Source organism: Pyrus communis, chromosome 9 (assembly GCF_963583255.1).
Source record: "Pyrus communis chromosome 9, drPyrComm1.1, whole genome shotgun sequence".
Lineage (NCBI taxonomy): Eukaryota > Viridiplantae > Streptophyta > Magnoliopsida > Rosales > Rosaceae > Pyrus > Pyrus communis.
Genome location: NC_084811.1, coordinates 17356920 through 17376576, shown reverse-complemented (window position 1 = coordinate 17376576; position 19657 = coordinate 17356920). Strand labels below are relative to the sequence as shown.

The following is a 19657-nucleotide window of genomic DNA, read 5'->3' as shown; positions in this document are numbered from 1 at the left end:
ACAACTTCATCAAACTTCATCGTATAACCGGACTTACTGTAGATTCATGCTAACAATTGAGTTGGTTAAACTCGACATTATAGGCTGTAATAAGGAAAATACTGCACCACTCCTCAGTTAGCTGCTGAACAATCTTCTTAGACAGTACATTTCTGAATTTTGACACAAACCATAATCGGAACAACCACAAAATTGTACATACCAGAATGCAAGAATTCACACGCATTTTTCCAAATATATCAAGAGTTGCAGAAAGATCAAACCCAGTAACCTTGCAGACTATCAGTGAAGCAGAGAAAGAACTTCTCGGAAAGCTGCACCACCAAGATGAATGAAGAAGCAGATTTACAATCCACTGAAATTGCCAATGGGTTGGGATGGGAAGCCCATTCCCTACTGGCTGTATAAGCTTCATGGTCTTGGTCAGGAATTCAAGTGCGAGATATTCGGGAATTACAGTTACTGGGGGCGTAGAGCTTTTGAGAGACATTTTAAGGAATGGCGCCATCAGCATGGTATGCATTGCCTAGGTATACCAAACACGAAGAACTTCAATGAGATCACATCAATAGAGGAAGCTAAAGAACTATGGAAGAGGATACAAGCACGGCAAGGTGTAGACAAATGGCGCCCGGATCTTGAAGAAGAGTATGAAGACAGAGAAGGTAACATATACAATAAGAAGACATATACCGATCTGCAGCGACAGGGGCTGATTTAAAGAATGTAGCTAACCCAGCAAGAACTGAGAACTTGAATCTTGAAACCCATAACACACTGTCCTTACTCCGAATTTCTTCCTGACCAAAAGTCACCTTCTCCTTCTCTCGTAATACAACTCAGAACTCCGCGCTATTTTCATCAATGGCACACGAGCAGATCCTCTTGGGGATTGGCAATCCTCTTCTCGACATCTCTGCCGTCGTCGACGAAGAATTCTTGACAAAATATGACATCAAGCCGAACAATGCCATTCTTGCTGAGGACAAGCATCTGCCCATGTACGACGAAATGTCTTCCAGCTACAATGTAGAGTATATTGCTGGAGTTGCTACTCAAAATTCAATCAAAGTTGCCCAGTGGATGCTTCAAGTTCCTGGCGCAACTAGTTACATTGGATCGTGTCTCCTGAATCCATTCAACTGGTAGCTGAATATGCAGCGGCAAACAATAAGGTATTCACAATGAATCTTTCCGCTCCTTTCATTTGTGAGTTCTTCAAGGATGTATAGGAGAAAGCACTTCCGTACATGGACTATGTTTTTGGGAATGAGACTGAAGCAAGAACCTTTTCAAGGGTTCATGGCTGGAAGACTGAGAATGTCGAGGAGATCGCCATAAAGATTTCCCAGTTGCCCAAAGCATCAGGTACGCACAAGAGGATTACTGTGATCACACAAGGTGCAGATCCTGTTGTAGTTGCTGAGGATGGGAAGGTGAAACTATTTCCTGTCATATTGTTACCTAAGGAGAAGCTGGTTGATACCAATGGAGCCGGAGATGCATTTGTTGGGGGATTTTTGTCACAGCTGGTTCAAGAGAAGCCCATTGAGGACTGTGTTAAAGCTGGCTGTTATGCAGCAAACGTTGTCATCCAAAGGTCAGGCTGCACATACCCAGAAAAGCCCGATTTCCATTAGGGTCATTCATTTCTCACCAATATTAGCCGCATCTTGTTCATCCAGAGGACCGTGCTGGTTGCTAATCCCAACCCAAGTCTCTTCATCTAGACTATCAAGGGAAGTAAGATCAACATTCCTAGACCAACCAGACTACCAGAAATTGAACCAAAACCAAATCTTTAAGCCTCCACAATTAACAATTCTTCAAGAAACCGACGAGCAAACTAGTTGACAATGACAATCGACCTTGGAATTCATCAAACATAAAGAAATTCTCACTGAGACAAATCAACAAACAGGTAGAATGCACAGACCTGTACTTTACTGAAACCCCATAATTCTAGAACCAAGAAACTCCACCAAGAACCAATCAACTACAAATCAAGCGATGGAAGAACGAAAGATCACCAAGGATCCGACCAACCCTTTTTCCGCAGTTGAGATTTCTAGGGTGTCTTGCGAGGAGAAATCCGAGCTCCTTCTGTGTCTTTCAGTCGGTCGACGCCGTCGCCGTTAGAGCTACAATCAGCGGTGCCATGGAGCAGCAGAGCAATCAGAGGACTGCCCAGCAACAAGACGAGCTCCAAGAAATGCACCAAGTGAAAAGGACAATACATAGAGAACAGTTCCAGCGACAGAAACCCAGTTGCCCTACGCAGAATCCAAATTCTTCAACAAAGAACACGGTCATGGCGAACGAGAAAGTGAACAGGAAGCTGAACGGAGAAGGAAAGGAAGAAAGAGCACTTGTATTACGAATAAGGAAATACGCGGAAATGAAAGAAAGTAACGAAGAAAGATAGAAGAGGAATCGACCACCAAGATCCATGGCGTGAGCCTTGGTGGCTCTGATACCATGTTAACTACATTGTAATGTTTGGAAATTGAAAGAAAATCAAGAAGGAAGATGAAGAGAAGACAGAGAGTTTTACATAGAGATAGATTTAGAGAGAGAAATATGCTTTTGTATTAATTGATAGAATGAAAATTACACAACTGTTTTTATAAGGGAGAGCCTAACTACTCTAACCAACTTACTAACTGTATTGCTAACTTGTATACTTAATAATTACACCTAGAACGCCCAACGAATCCACTTGAATTTCTGCGCTTCTAAGTCCTCTTTCCTCTTCTCCTTGATGCGGCAGTGAGGTTAAATGGATGATTTTGATGTTATTTTGGGTTGGGGATGGATTTATGGAGGTTTAGTGGTGCGGCAATGGTGGGGAAGGTGTGGAAGAATGGCTGGACTAGAAGGGGAATGCACGGTTTGAATGAGGGAGAATTGCGGCTGTTTAAGGGAAAAATTAATTAGGTTTTTAGGTGGCTCCCCCAATATCAAATGGAGAATGGAGAAAATAATAATATATTGGCTGCGGCTTATGGGAGGCTCCTGGTATTGGTGGAAGGCACGGTAATAATAGGAAATATGGTGGCTGCCACGGCTTTTTTTTTGGGAAATTAGGGTTTAATGGTAGAATAATCACCGCTTCATTTAAAAATGTGAATGTGGCTGATTAGACAAAATCCATAATAAAATAAGCTTTAGGGTTTTTGATAAATGGGGGGGGGGGGGGCCACGGCTTTTGTGAGTGGCTGCAAAATGGAATGGTGGATGCACGGTTGATGGGGGAGAAAAAATGGGGGTTGCGGCTTAGGATGAATAATTTAAGGTGAATGAGGAATGGGGACCACGGCTTAGAAAAATAAAATGGGAGATGTTACTACGGCTTATGGTGGAAAAATGGGAGAATGTGAGGAGTGACGGCTAGGGAGAAAATTAAAGGGAACGGCTGAGATTAGAACTAGAAGGCTTAGGGTTTATGGATGATGGATGGGAGATGCGGCTAGGGGTTTAAAACATATATGATTTCAGAAATAAACCCTAGCTTGTTTTTATTAACTAAAATAAATTCAAAGACTTCTAGAATTTAGGAAATAAAATCAGAAATTAAAGGGGGACTGATTAAAGAGTGCGGCTAGGGTTAGGTTAGGAGAAGGAAATAGGTTTTAAGTGCACAACTTTGGACAAAAGTGCCCCCCCCTTGCACGGCAAGGGAAGGGACTAGGGTTAAGGCACGGCCAAGGGGTTTAAAGTGGGCTAGGACCATTGTTTTGTGCCCTAAAGTGCCTACAAGGTCTTCAAAGTGGCTAGAAAATATGGACGTTTAAGTTTAGGAAAGGTTACCAAAACGGGAAACTTAGGGTTAACTTTCCTACTTCAAGTAGGAAACCTTGTTTGAGTAGGATTCCTCGTTTTGGTAAGAATTCATTGTTGGAGTAGGAATTCGTCGTTTCTTCAAGTCTTCAACTCATTCATTCCTCTTTCGCTCCAAAAGACTCCAATTTGCATCTTCTTGCACACTTTGGCCTTATAATCTGAAAATACACAAAAGTGGCCTTAAACACTAAAATAACTAAGTAAACACAACATAAACGCACGAGAACAAGCTACTTAAGTTGCATGAATATGCTCCTATCACTTGGTCCCAAGATATTGCAGATATCTTGCATACTTTTAGAAATTATATAAACCAACATTAATCATAGTACATGCATTAACACAATTACATTACTGATTAAAAGTTTATCATTTATATACATATAAACTTTTATACCTTACTCCCACATTTAAGAGAGATCAGATGAGAACGGCAAGCCCATCTTCATTACATGCTTATTGACGACTGTAACATTTAGTGCCTTTGTTAAAGGATCAGCAACCATATCATGTCTATTAATGTGTTCAATATCAATGACACCTTCCCTTACTTGATCTTGAACTTTCAAATACTTAATGTCCATCAAATCGGAAGCCTCTGATCTCTTGTTATTCTTGGCAAAGAACACTGCAGCAGTGTTTCCACAATAGAGTTTAATTGGTCTCTCAATGCTCTTCACTATTTTCATGTCATAAATAATTTTTTTCATCTAATTACATTGCTTCATAGCCTCAAAACAACCAATATATTCTGACTCCATAGTAGACACTGCTCTTGTGGTTTGCTTCTTACTTCTTCATGAAATTGCACCTCCACATAGCATGAAACATAACCACTGGTAGACATTCTATCATCTACACACCCTCCCAAATCTGCATCAGTATAATAAACTAACTCCAAATTGTTCACATGTTGATAACTCAAAACAAATGATTGAGTCTTTTTTAAATATCGAAACACCTTCTTAACTGCATTCTAGTGAGCCAATCCTGGATTTGATTGAAACCTACCAAGAACACTAAGCACAAAAGCTAAATCAGGTATGGTACAAACCTGTGATACATGACACTACCAACCAAGGAAGTATAAGGCTTTTCTTTCATTGACTGCACTTCATGATCTATTATAGGACACTGAGAGAGTGACAACTTATCTCCCTTTCCAATTGGAATATCACCACCACTACAGTTCTCCATATTAAATCTTTTAAGAACTTTATCAATGTGTGCCTTCTGAGACATGCCTAACCTTCTTTTGGATTTGTCCCTAGTGATCTCGATGCCTAGCACACAATGTGCTTCCCCCAAATATTTCATGTCAAAACTCAGTGACAACATTTCCTTGGTTTCTTCTGGTAAATGCTTGCTGGTACTACCAAGCAAAATGTCATCCACATACAAAACCATGAAAATGAAATTTGATTTCTGCATTTGCAAATAGATGCAGTTGTCAATTTTATTCTCCACAAGACCAAAAGGTGTTACAATATGATCAAATTTTGTATACCATTGTCTATATGCCAGCTTAAGTCCATATATTGATTTATTTAGCTTACAAACCATAGCTTATTTCCCCCTTTCAATGAATCCAATTGGCTGCTGCATGTAAATTTCTTCATCAAGATTGCCATTAAGGAAAACTGTTTTCACATCCAACTGATGTAATTCCAAATTAGAATGAGCAATGAGAGCCATAATAACTCTGAATGTTTCTTTGGTCGAAACTGGAGAAAAGGTTTCATTGTAATCTAATACCTCTTTCTATGTGAAACCCTTGGCTACTAACCTAGCCTTGTACATCTCAACTCTCCCTTGTGAATCACATTTTGTTTTGTACACCCATTCACAACCAATTGGTTTGACATTGGCTGATGGCTAACCTAAAAACCAAACATTTTTCTTTTGCATTGACTATAACTCATCCTCCATAGCAGCTTGCCACTTTAAAGATTGAGTGCTTTCCATGGCAGTCTTATAAGAAGTTGGATCATCATGGTCACCAATGTCATACTTTATCTCTTGTAAATAACACAAATAATCATTGCGAATAGGTGACTTCTTAGGTCTACTTGACTTTCTGTGGGAAATTATTGTTGAATTGTTTGTAATGGGAAGTGTTATACTTGATGCAAAAGGCTGTTAAGGAGTACTTGGGACAAAATCAACTGGTAAAGGCTGCTGAGAAGAATAACTTGGCATATGAGAATGCATAGGATCTGAAACAACATTAGTACCTGAAGCAATGTTTCTTGGAGATGAAGATGCAATTGCAGTGTCATCCAGCTATGAAGTAAATAATGGCATAGGCAAGACTATCTCATTTTTGGATGGTTCAATGGTCTGCTCCTCTTTATTCACTTTTTCAAACACATAGAGATTGCTGGACTGAGAACTCAAGTCATTACATTCCTCAATAAACTTAGCATTATTATTTTCAACTATCCTAGTCAGTGCACTAGGATAGTAAAATCTATACCCTTTAGACGTTTCTGCATAACCAACAAAATGGCAACTGGTGGTTCTCATATCAAACTTCTTTTCCACTCGATTGTAGAGCCTTGCCTCACACTTACAACCCCATGTATGAAAGTGAGACAAGCTAGGCTTTCTGCCTGTCCATTTTTCAAATGGTGTAACATTCACAGCTTTAGTATGAACTCTATTTAAGATGTAATTAGTTGTTTGCAATGCTTCACCCCAAAGGAAATCTAATAAGTGAGTGTGAGAGATCATACTTCGAACCATATCCTTCAATGTACAATTTTTACGTTCAACTACACCATTTTGAGATAGAGTTCCAGGAGTAGTGTATTAAGCCACTACTCCTTCTTGCTGCAAGAATAAAGTAAATAGACCTTTGTTCTATCCTTTATCAATGTATCTTCCATAGAATTAACCTCCACAATCGGGCCTTACAATCTTAATCCTCTTGTCTAACTGTTTCTCAACTTCTAATTTTAAAATTTTAAAACAATTCAACACTTGTGAGTTTTTTTGAAATCAAATATAAGAAAGTGTATCTTGAAAAATCATCTATAAAGAGAACAAAATATGAATTTCCAAATTTTGTTTTAGTTGGAAATGGACCACATACATTAGTATGTATGATTTACAAGATATTACAGCTCTTGGTTGCATTAACTTTATTTGTTGAATTGGTGGTTTTGCCCTTAATGCAGTCAATGCATTTCATTGCATCAAAAAAATTGAACTGTGGCAACATGCCATCCTTAACTAGTCTCATAATTCTTTCCTTGGATATATGCCGTAGTCTTTGATGCCAAAGCATGAAAGACTTATCATCAGTAAGCATACGTCTAGGAGTTGAATGTTCAGCATTGAGACACTTTTGACGGTATGTACATTGTAATTGCCATAAGTCACCATACGTAAATGCATAACCAATAAGATTGTCATACTAACTTTGAACATAATACTTAATTTGATTAATATCTCCAATAAAGGAAAAACCATCTTTTACAAATTGAATAACAAAAAACAAGTTCCTTCTCATGGAAGGAACATAAAGTACATTACTTAAAGATAAAACATAGGCAGTTAACAATCTCAGTTTAATAATACTAACAGATTGAACTGCAACTTTATTTCCATTTCCAACGTAAACATTGTAGATCTTCTTACTTGTTTTCTTCTGGCTTTGAAATCCCAGCAAAGAATTGGTTATATGTATAGAACAACCAATGTCAAACCACCAAAACTTTTGAGGTATAAAGACCATATTAGACTCTACTGTAACAAAAACATTAAAGATTTTGGTACCTTTCTTGATTAACCAGGCTTTAAAACTAGCAAAATCTTTCCTAAATGATCCTTAGATTGACAAAAATGACACTTTTTGACACCTGGTTTGTTAAATTTAGGTTCATTACTCATGGAAATTGCATTTGGTCTAGCAGGCACTGCATTGGACTTGAACTGCTGCTTTGTTCCAGAAGTAGAACCAATTCTTTTGAATCTTAAATGGCTTCTTCCCTTTGTAATTGTCATTCTTGGGAATTGAAGTAATCTTTCCCTTGCCTTTTCCAACATTCACAAGGTTAGCAAAACTCTAGTCTATTAGTCTTCATCTTTTTCAGTCTCTCCTCTTCTTGGTAGCAAATGGAGATGAGTTCATTTACACTCCAGGATTCCTTTTGAAGCTCACTTTCAACTACTCATAATCATTGAAAGTGAGTAAAATGCCATATGCACAAGGAATTGATCGGTAATGCTAATGTCCATGGCATTCAATTTATTGGCGAGATTAACCAACTTCAACAAATGTTCACGAACACTCCCAGAACCATCGTGCTTAGTGTTAATGAAAGCTGACAAAAGTACACCAGTTTTAGCTTTGTCTGATCTTTTAAACCTCTCCTCTATTTTGTCCAAATAAGCCTTAGCCAAATCATAACTAAGAATACCACCTCTCACATGTTCCTCTATTGAGTTTTGCATTATGAGCAAGGACATTTGATTAGCCCTTTCCCATTTTGCAAAGAACTTTAGTCAGTGCTACAGGCTGAGGAACTCTGAATGCAACATTGAACTCTAACATTCCAAGATTCATTTCAATCTGCTTCTTCCAGGTTTTGAAGTTGTTGCCCCTTAACTTCTCAACATTCACCAAACTCATCATATTGAAATCTGTTAACTTAAAATCATTTGAAAAAACTTCATAAATATATGATCAAGAACTTTCAACAACATGTCTTGTCATTCTTAATCTATGGATTTAGTCACATCTTTGGGCAAGAGATTGTCCATACATAATTATCAGTTTCAAATCTTGCATACCCAAGTCATAAAACTGCAAAACTATATGTATTACAATACCTTCGGATAAATTAGAGTACATGTATAGCATGAATTCTATCACTCACTATACATTGATCATTCAAATGAACCAAGTAAATGGACTTCTTTGGAAGTTCTTTTACTTGTTAATTTTGGAAGACCACTGCCATTAATATCATTATATTATTTTGAGATGATAATCTAGTCCTACACTTTGATGTTACACTAAATTAGTCCCAAAATCTCTTCATCTCATATGGCATCATCATTTTAGTTTTAAACTCATAAATCAACTCATTTGAACTTCTAGTGTGAATGATATTATCTACATACAAAGAGACAATGAGAATACCTGTATCAGTTGTTTTGATATACAATGTAGTTTTACTAGGAGCTTACTTCAAACCATATAATGCTTTATTGAGTATGTAAACTTTGTCTTCTTTGTCTTCTTTGTCTTCTTTGTCTTGAATCACAAATTCAAGAGGTTGATCAACATATACCCCATTGAGAAATGAAAACTTCATATCTAATTGACATAGTTTCCAACCTCTTTGAGCTCCTAGAGCTATTAAAGTTCTTATGGTGTCAAGTCTTCCAACAGGAGCAAATGTCTCATTAAAGTCCACTCCAAGCTTTTGAAAATATCCCTTTGCTACTAAATTTGCTTTATTCTTTTGTACAGAACCATCTAAATTCAACTTTGTTTTGTAAATCCATTTAACACCAATAACTGGTTTGTCAAATGGTTTATCAACAAGTTCCCAAGTACAGTTCTTCTCAATCATGGCAATTTCAATTTCCATAGCCTTCTGCCATGATTAATCCGTGGCTGCTTCTTCAAAGCATTTTGGCTCAATGATGTACCAATTGCATTTCTCATACGCTTAGGTTAGGCTCTTGAATTTGAGATGAGTGTGGCCAAATTCCTATAGACCTGTGATTCCACACTGAATATCATGATAGACATTAGAACTTGATTCTCCACCATTTCCACTTTAACCTCCTTATGATTCATGAACATTAACTTGAGATATATTAGGCTCTATATAACTCCTTTCATATCCTTGCACTTCACTTGGCATTTCTGTAATTAACATAATGATACTTCTTTCTTTCGGGGTATCCCAGTCCCAAAACGCATTTTCATTGGATATTATATTTCTGGAAATAATGAATTTCCCAGATTCTATATTGTAAAGCCTATAACCTTTCTCACTGCTCCTATATCCTAAGAAAATTCATCTTGTACTTGCTATTTCAAGCTCGTATCTCTGTTGGTTTGGTACATGAAAATAACAAAGTGACACCAAACACTTTTAAGTGTCTAATTCCTGGCTTCCTTCCACTATAGGCTTCAAAGGGTGTCTTATTGTCTAGTGGCTTTGTTGGACACCTATTCAAGATATATACGGTAGTGTTAACTGCCTCAGCCCAAAACTCAAATGGTATCTTCTTTTTCAACATCAGACACTTTGTCATTTCAACTATATTTCTATTCTTCATCTCTACAACACCATTTTGTTGTGGTGAATATGCTACTGTAAGTTTCTTTTCTATTCCCATATCTTCATAGAACTGATTGAACTCTATAAAAGTGTACTTTCCACCTCTATCACTTGTAACCACTTTGCAATCCAACACTAGCCTATAATTTCTTGAAAAACATTAAATATCTCATACTTGTATCTCAAGAAATAGATCCAACACATCCTAGTGCAATCATCTATAAAGGTGAGAAAATACTTCCCAGCCTTTGTAGGTGTTTGCATATGCCCATAGACTTCAGAATGTACAAGTTCTAGAGGAGTGGTGGCTATACTTGTTACTTGTGACGGCCAGCACGCTCCGATCTCGGTCGGGGTGTGTCAGTTTGGTATCAGAGCCTAGGTTTGGCAGTCCTGTGTCCTTGTGAGTATTCTAATGGTTTTGGTGTCTTCTGTCAGAATTATGCCTCCTCGTCGGGAACCACGTCGTTCTTCTGAGTCTAGCTTCCCCGATGTTGCTCAGTTGGGGGAAGTTTTTGCTACAGCCCTTCAGTCAGTGATGCGCCCTCCCTAGAGGACTCCTCTGGAGACTATGTATAATCTGAAGTTGGATAAGTTTAAGGGCAGTGAGGGGCATGAGGGCGCAGAGCACTGGCTAGAACACATAGAGAAGACTTTCCGTGTGCTGCATAATCAGGGGAAGACCTTCCTGTTGAGAGGTGGGTCGAGACGACCTCATGGTTTCTGGATACGGAGTCGGCAGCTTGGTGGGAGCAGGAGCTTCGTAGGTTGACTCCAGATCAGAGGACGAATTGGAATGTTTTTACGGATTTGTTCAAGAGGAGATATGTGCCCCCTGAGTACATTGACCGTAAGAAGCAGGAGTTTACCGAACTGAAGCAGCGGAAGATGTCGGCGAAGGAGTACTACCGTAAGTTTACTGATCTGTCCCGCTACCATCCTGATGTTGCTGGTAATCCAGCAGAGATGCTCCGTCGTTTCCGTTTGGGCACTAGGAAGAGGTGGCGTTCTATGGCGACTGCTGTCCACAGCGAGACTTACCAGGACTTCTATGAGATACTGCTGAGAATTGAGGACTCTGAGAATATGTCGAGCGACAGTTATGAAGAAAAAGACGACAATCAGAAGAAGGATGACAAGGGTAAGGGCCAAGCATTGCTCGGGCCTCGCCAGACTCAGAACTTCAAGAGAGGTGGAGCTAGTTCTAGTTCTTCGAGTGGTGGCTTCAGTGCCACTGGACAGGGTCGTGGAGGTAGATTTTCTGGTGGTGCTAGAGGCCAGAGGCAGGGTGATGGTGGTCGAGGCAGAGCCCCAGTTTGCCGTAGGTGTAACAACCGGCATTTCGGCGAGTGTAGACGTGGTAGCAGTGGTTGCTTCACGTGTGGATAGATGAGACATAGAGCGGCGAATTGTCCCCAGGGTCAGCAGCAGCAGAAACCGCAGCAGACCTTTATGCCACCACCTGCACCACTCCAGCAGATCCAGGGTTCTAGTAGCTACGGCCAGACGGGTCGAGGTGGTGCTTACCACTATCAGGGTGATGCTGTCCCTTATGCTCTGGGGCAGTATCAGTACCCTCAGGATCCCTATTCCCAGGGTGGCTATCCCCAGTATTCAGGCGGCTATATGCCGTATCCTCCAGCTCCAGTAGGTGGTTCTTAGTGGTACCAGGGAGGACAATATCAGCAGGGGGAGATTGCCACTAGCAGTGCAGGGTCTTCGAGACAGTCGGGCCAGCCCAGTCAGGGGCGTGGTGCTCAGGGACGCGGCGTTCAGGCGAGCAGAGGCCGCAGCGGACGTCAGCAGGGCCAGGGGCGTCTTCACAATATTTCCCTGCAGGACGCTCAGAACAACCCAGACTTGATTATGGGTACGTTGAACATTCTTGGTTGTTTTGCTAGAGTCTTAATTGATTGTGGAGCTACACATTCCGTAATTTCTCATACATTTGCTCAAGTGACGCAACCTCGCCCCACACCTCTAGGGTATGATTTAGAGTTTGCTATGCCTAGAGGAGAAAGATATGTTGTAGATTGTGTGTACCCAGGATGTCTGGTGATCGTAGAGGATGTTGCTTTGTCAGCCGATCTTATCCCGTTAGATATTGTGGACTTTGATGTGATTCTGGGCACGGATTGGTTGCACTTCTATCGTGCCAACATTGACTGTTACGGGAAAGTAGTTACATTTCACCGACCTGGACTACCTGTGGTTACTTTCGTGGGTGAGCAGAGTGGGGTGAGACATGGCGTTATTTCGGCGCTGCGAGCGAAAAAGTTGTTATCTAAGGGTTGTCAGGGGTACCTAGCTCATGTGGTGTTAGATGAGGCTGTTCCTAACAGAGTTGAGGATGTGAGAGTGGTCAGACTTTTCCCTGATGTTTTCCCCGAGGATTTACCTGGTTTACCCCCATATCGAGATGTGGAGTTCACTATTGAGTTGCTTCCAGGTACTAATCCTATTTCTTTAACTCCTTATCGTATGGCTCCCGCAGAGTTAAGGGAATTGAAAGTTCAGTTGCAGGAGTTAGTGGATAAGGGATTTATTCAGCCTAGTACTTCGCCTTGGGGTGCTCCAGTTCTGTTTGTGAGGAAGAAGGATGGAACTTTGAGGCTGTGCATCGACTACAGGCAATTGAATCGGGTGACGATTAAAAACCGTTATCCATTGCCTCGTATCGATGATTTGTTCGATCAGCTGAGAGGTGCTTGTGTGTTTTCTAAGATAGACTTGAGGTCTGGTTACTATCAGCTGAAGATCAGTAGGGATGATGTCCCTAAGACGGCGTTCAGGACTCGTTATGGTCATTACGAGTTTCTGGTTATGCCATTTGGGTTGACGAATGCACCAGCAGCTTTCATGGATTTGATGAATCGGGTGTTCCAGCCTTACTTGGATAGATTTGTTATTGTCTTCATCGACGATATTCTGGTGTATTCTAAGTCGAAGGCGGAGCATGTTCGACATCTTACTTTGGTGTTGAAGAGGTTGAGGGAACACCAGTTATATGCTAAGTTTAGCAAGTGCCAGTTCTGGTTAGATCAAGTTGCGTTCTTGGGGCACATCATTTCTGCTCAAGGTATTTTGGTTGAGCCTCAGAAGGTTGCAGCGGTAGAGAGTTGGGAGCAACCGCGAACCGTCACCGAGGTGAGAAGTTTCCTTGGGTTGGCAGGGTATTATCGGAGATTCGTTAAGGATTTTTCGGTGATTGCCTTGCCACTGACGAGATTAACGAGGAAGGATGTTAAATTTGAGTGGGATGATAGGTGTGAGCAGAGTTTCCAGCAGTTGAAGCATTGTCTCACTCATGCACCTGTTTTGGCACTCCCAGACGATAGTGGTGATTTCGAGGTTTATAGCGATGCTTCCTTGAATGGTCTGGGATGTGTATTGATGCAGCATGGTAGGGTGATTGCTTATGCCTTGCGGCAGTTGAAACCTCATCAGTTGAATTACCCTACGCATGATTTGGAGCTGGCTGCTATCATTTTCGCATTGAAGTTGTGGAGACACTATCTTTATGGTGAGAAGTGTAGGATCTTTACTGATCATAAGAGTCTCCAGTATCTTTTTACTCAGAAGGAACTTAATCTTCGTCAGCGGAGGTGGATGGAGTTGCTCAGCGATTACGACTGCACGATTGATTATCACCCTGGTCGTGCGAATGTAGTTGCTGATGCACTTAGCCGGAAGTCTCAAGGTCGTATTAATGCGTTGTACGCTAGTCGTGTTCCTCTTTTGGCTGACTTGCGTGCTACGGGAGTAAGGTTAGAAGCCGAAGACCGAGAGGTGGCGTTACTTGCTAATTTCCAAGTTAGGCCGATACTTGTTGATCGGGTGCTTGAAACTCAGGTAGCTGATCAGGAGACTCAAGAACTTATCCAAGCTCAAGTTCGAGGAAGGAGGCGAGACCTCAGAGTTCGTGATTCGGATGGCATGTTGATGCAAGAGGGAAGAATGTTTGTACCTAATATTGAGGATTTGAAGAAGGAAATTCTTGATGAAGCACATATCTCGGCTTATGCCATGCATCCAGGAGCTACTAAAATGTATCATACCATTCGACCATTTTATTATTGGCCGGGTATGAAGAGGGAAATAGCCGAGTATGTGAGTAGGTGTGCCATTTGTCAGCAGGTTAAAGCAGAGAGGAAGAAGCCGTTTGGGTTGTTACAGCCGCTTCCCGTTCCAGAGTGGAAATGGGAAAATATCACCATGGATTTTGTGTACAAGTGATAGGAGCATATTTAGGCGACTTACTTAGCTTGTTTTCATGCATCTATGTTGTTAATTCATAGTTGTTTTAGTAGTTTAAGCCATTTTCGTGTGTTTTTAGGTTCATATGGCTAAGGAAGCAAAAAGATGCATTTTGGAGCATTTTGGAGCAAAATTGGGCTTGGAATGGATAGCATATGCTTGGAGCCAAAGTGTTGGACGAATTTGAAAGCCTTGTATGCACTTTGGACATAAAACAAAGGGCCTAGCCCAATCAAACAATCCTTTGAGCCATACAAAACCTCTAGCCCAATCAACAACCCTTAGCCACATGCATTTCCACCTTCCTACTTCATCATTTCATCATTGCATCACCATTCACACACACATGCACTTACTCTTTCATCATTGCACCACCATTCACACACACATGCACTTACTCTTTCATCATTGCACCACCAATTCAACACATGCATTTCCACCTTCCTACTTCATCATTTCATCATTGCACCACCATTCACACACACATGCACTTACTCTTTCATCATTGCACCACCATTCACACACACATGCACTTACTCTTTCATCATTGCACCACCAATTCAACACATGCATTTCCACCTTCCTACTTCATCATTTCATCATTGCACCACCATTCACACACACATGCACTTACTCTTTCATCATTGCACCACCATTCACACACACATGCACTTACTCTTTCATCATTGCATCACAAATTCAACACATGCATTCACACACGAACAACCTAGCTCTTTTTCCATCATTATTTCATCCACATGCACTCTCAATCATAACAACCACATTCACTCTTAAACAATCACCCACATATTCTCCCATTCCCCCTATAAAAACCCTTGCATTCATACACAAAAATCACATCTCATTTTCATACACAAGACACCACAAACACATCCAATCTTCCCCTTTGCCGCAAGCTCCCATTCCATTTCTACACAATCTCTTCTCGGCTTCATTCCATTCCATACACTCTCCCATTTGCAGAAACCATTCAACCTTAGCCGCTCCACCTTCATTTACAACACACTTGGAGCACCAACACCGAAGGCAACTCTTAAGGGATTTCAACATCAGTTTTGCTTCAAGGGTTCTTTCTTCTTAATCCTATGTTCACTCATGTTATATATTTTTATGTCAAACCTTTTGTAAACATGAAGTGTAACTAATCTCTCTCTAGGGATTCGATGTAGCCTTGCAAGATTGCCATGTAGTTAATTCAGAATTCTCATTTAATTTATCTATTTCTTGTTTCATTCTTCGATTTAATTGTGACTTAGTGTGTTGATTTTAATGCTTGATCATCATTTGAATTAACCACAGGTTGTTTAGCCAAGATTAAAGCACACATCATGCATAATCTTGGTGGATATGTGAATGAATGAAGGGAATGTTTTGCAAACATCCTGCTGAGTGTTCCCTTTGGTTTTGTGAAAGTTTCTTGTGCACTACATATTCTTGATTAGGAACCAAAGTTGCACATCACAATTAGGCTCATGATTAGAGACATTTGATCAAATCCACACATCATATGGTTGATCATATCTAAGTGAAACAAACTCAAGAAATAGGTAGATGACTGAGTATAAACTGATTTAACAAACATGGCCTTGGGTTAGCAATGGTAAAATCGAATCCCTAGCTTCATCTCCATTGGTACTATCTCATTTTATTAGTTGTTGATTCATTTATTTGTGTTTACTTCATTTCCTTATGCTTTCAAGTTACAACAACAAATCTGCCTACATTGATTAGTTTTATTTCTCTAGTAAAAAGTTCTTGCAAAACAAGTGATTATATAGGTCCAATTAGTCCCTGTGGATTCGACACCCTTACTTGTGCCATTATACTAAACATATTCTAGCACGAAGAAGGAAAACCTCAATTAAAATGGCGCCGTTGCCGGGGACTGATTTCAGTCCCTTATAATTGCTTGTTTTGATATTAAACCTTGTTCTTTTCATTTTAAGTAGATTTCTGATTTTTATTCAAACTTGTTTTATCTTGTTTCAGGTAGTATATGTCAAATAGACTTGCTGAATTAGGCCAAAGAATTGAACGGTTAAAGGGCAACACTTTGGAAAGCTTTGTGCCAACAAGTTCCTCCATTGTCCGTGAAGAAGAGGAAGGGAAACCGTCTAGTCCAACAAGTGAAGGATCGGAGCACTTTAATTGGGAAAGAGAAGAAGAGATGGCGGGCGACCAAGATGATCTTCGAGCTTTGGAGGATTTTGCTCAACCAATCATACCAAATTCACCTTCATGCATCTTGCTGCCCACAGAAGCTAGAAACTATGATCTTAAATCTTCACATTTCCATATGTTTCCTTCTTTTTATGGCTTACCTAATGAAGATCCTTTAGCTCATATTAAAGAATTTTACAATGTTGTGAGTGGTTTACCGTTACAGGGAGTAAGTGAAGCAAATCTGAGGATGAGAGTGTTCCCTTACACCTTGAAAGATAGGGCCAAGGGTTGGTTAATGACTCTAGTACCTGGTTCACTCACCACATGGGATGCCGTGGCTAAGAAGTTTTTGGAAAAGTTCTTTTCCACTCAAAAGACAGCCACATTAAGGGGACAAATCTTCAACTTCAAACAAGATGATGAAGAACCTTTCAATGAGTGTTGGGAGCGCTTTAAAGGCCTTTTGTTGCAATGTCCACACCATGGGTTACCTCTTCACTTACAAATGCAAATTTTCTACGATGGACTAACCCAAACATGTCAATCAACTGTTGATAATGCATTAGGTGGAGCTTTGAAGAAAAAGAATGCTCAAGAGTCATATAACATTTATGAGATGTTGGGATCTAATGCTCAACACAAAGATGTAAGGGGTAAGAGAGTTGGAGTATATGAAACAAGCTCTAATCATGATCTTTCTTTGCAGGTAGCTAACCTAGAAAAGAAGCTTGAATCCGTGCTCAACATGGTGCCAAAAGCAAGTGAAGTGTGTGCCATTTGCAACATACCAAGCCACCTTACTCATCAATGTCCATCTAGGGAGGCTTACCCCGAGTATGTCCAAGAGCAAGTGAACCTCATGAATTCTTACAATCAAAGGCCAAGGAATGATGTGTATTCCAATACATATAACCCAAGTTGGAGAGATCATCCTAATCTTTCGTGGAAGAACAACAATCAATTCCAAAACTTCCAACCAAAACCTACTCTTGAGGATACGGTTAAATTGTTAGCCCAAAATACCTTGCAATTCCAACAAACCACCAATAGCACTCTCCAACAACATTCGGCGGCTCTGACCAAAATGGAGACACAATTGGGGCAGATTGCAGATGCCTTGAGCCAAAGAGAGGTTGGAAAGTTTCCAAGCCAACCTGTGATACTCCAAAGGAACCAAGAGCAAGCCAAAGCAATCACTACACTTAAAAGTGGTAAGGTTATCAATAATAGAGTTGGCAATGAAGTTACTAATGAATCTGATCATGTGAATGCAGGGGTTACTCAAGGAGAAAATGAGAAACCAAATGAGGAACCAAGCCATGCTACTCCCTCGTTTGAAGCACCAAATCTTCACAAGGCTGAGAAACCTTACACTCCACCAATACCATTCCCTGGAAGACTTGCCAAGAGCAAGCAGGATAAGTCATTTAAAGAGATTTTTGATATTCTAAGTAAGGTGAATGTTAACTTACCTTTGCTTGATGTCATTAGGAACATGCCAGCTTATGGGAAGTTCTTCAAAGAGTTAAACAACTACAAAAGGAAGTATGGACCACATGAGAAGGTAGTGGTGTCCGAGAATGTAAGTGCCGTGTTGCAAAGAAAACTTCCACCAAAGCTCAAGGATCCAGGAAGTTTTTCTATCAACATCACCATAGGAGACAAGAAGGTAGAGAAGGCGATGCTTGACTTAGGTGCTAGCATCAACTTAATGCCTTATTCCGTATACCTTCAACTAGGTTTGGGGGAATTGAAAGCCACCACCATCTCATTACAACTTGCAGACAGATCCGTGAAATATCCAAGAGGTATAGTAGAGGATATTCTAGTTCAAATTGATAAACTAATCTTGCCTGCGGATTTTGTAGTGTTGGACATGGAAGAAGCTCCTATACATGACCGAGAATTGCCTATTTTGCTTGGGAGACCGTTTATGGCCACGGCCAAGACCATCATTGATGTGCAAAATGGACTCCTCACTATGACAGTGCTAGGAGAGACCGTTCAATTCAAAGTGTTTGAGTCTCTTTCACATCCTTCTTCATCTCTTGATTGTTATGCCATTGATGTGCTTGATTCGCTTGTTTTCTCTAAGTTCTTGCAGGCACAATCTAATGAACCATTACAAACTGTTTAGAGTTAATCTCAAGATGAGTTTGATGAAGAAGATGCACTCATGGAAGAGGTAGCTGCCTTGGAAGCATTGGCACCGTATCCTTTGAATATTTTACCTCTTTTAGAGCCTTTAGAACCATCGAGGTCACATTTAACCCCTTCCACTGTTAAGGCACCAAAACTTGAACTTAAACCACGTCCACCACATCTAAAGTATGCATATCTAGCTGAATTTGAAACTCTTCCAGTTATCATAACTTCTGACCTCACCCCAAATGAAGAAGATAAACTAATTAGGGTGTTAAAAGAGTTCAAATCAGTTATTGGTTGGTCTATTGCAGATATCAAGGGAATAAGCCCTACCATGTGCATGCATAGGATTCTTTTGGAAGAAGGAGCAAAGTCAACCCGTGAACCACAAAGGAGGCTCAATCCACACATGAAGGAAGTTGTGAGGAATGAAGTGTTGAAGTTGTTAGATGTGGGGATCATATATCCCATTTCTGATAGCAAATGGGTGAGTGCTATTCAGGTGGTACCTAAGAAGGTGGGAATCATGGTGATGAAGAATGAAAACAAAGAGCTTGTGCCCACAAAACCCACGGCTAGTTGGCGTGTTTGCACTGATTACAGGAAGTTGAATTCTAGCACTAGAAAAGATTACTTTCCTATGCCTTTCATAGATCAAATGCTTGAGAGATTGGCAGGTTACTCACACTATTGTTTTCTTGATGGTTACTCAGGTTACAATCAAATTGCAATTGCTCCGGAGGATCAAGAGAAAACTACCTTTACTTGCCCGTTTGGCACATTTGCATATAGAAGAATGCCTTTTGGACTTTGCAATGCTCCAGCAACATTCCAAAGATGCATGTTGGCAATCTTTTCTGACATGGTAGAAAGATTCATTGAGGTATTTATGGATGACTTTTCAGTGTTTGGTTCCTCTTTTG

The 19657-nt window shown here is 40.3% G+C and overlaps 2 protein-coding genes, 1 non-coding gene and 1 pseudogene across 3 annotated transcripts; 3 read left to right on the top strand and 1 right to left on the bottom strand.

Annotated features, from left to right (window-relative positions):
• The first annotated feature begins 331 nt into the window (after positions 1–331).
• LOC137744439 (splicing factor SF3a60 homolog) lies at positions 332–721 on the top strand. Its single transcript, XM_068484252.1, has one exon. It carries the CDS (start codon positions 332–334, stop codon positions 719–721), a length of 390 nt encoding a protein of 129 aa, XP_068340353.1.
• A 143-nt stretch (positions 722–864) lies between these two features.
• LOC137744438 (adenosine kinase 2-like) lies at positions 865–1653 on the top strand (annotated as a pseudogene).
• Positions 1654–2158: 505 nt separating this feature from the next.
• Positions 2159–18778, top strand: LOC137744437 (uncharacterized). The gene is made up of 6 exons (XM_068484251.1): positions 2159–2408; positions 10825–11378; positions 11820–12018; positions 12181–12677; positions 12906–14197; positions 18694–18778. The coding sequence occupies exons 1-6, from the start codon at positions 2159–2161 to the stop codon at positions 18776–18778; spliced, it is 2877 nt and encodes a 958-aa protein (XP_068340352.1).
• On the bottom strand, positions 16968–17078 carry LOC137746355 (small nucleolar RNA R71). The gene has a single exon (XR_011069826.1). It is a non-coding gene; the product is annotated as a small nucleolar RNA R71 (small nucleolar RNA).
• Positions 18779–19657: the final 879 nt, after the last annotated feature.

What these genes read in the sequence shown, in the direction of transcription:
- LOC137744439 (XM_068484252.1), top strand. Translation starts at nt 332, where the DNA reads ATGAAGAAGCAGATTTACAATCCACTGAAATTGCCAATGGGTTGGGAT.
- LOC137744437 (XM_068484251.1), top strand. Translation starts at nt 2,159, where the DNA reads ATGGAGCAGCAGAGCAATCAGAGGACTGCCCAGCAACAAGACGAGCTC. An exon ending in ATACGCGGAAATGAAAGAAA is followed by an intron (nt 2,409 to 10,824) that starts GTAACGAAGAAA and finishes CTGCATAATCAG; the next exon opens with GGGAAGACCTTCCTGTTGAG. An exon ending in CATCCAGGAGCTACTAAAAT is followed by an intron (nt 14,198 to 18,693) that starts GTATCATACCAT and finishes AAGTTCTTGCAG; the next exon opens with GCACAATCTAATGAACCATT.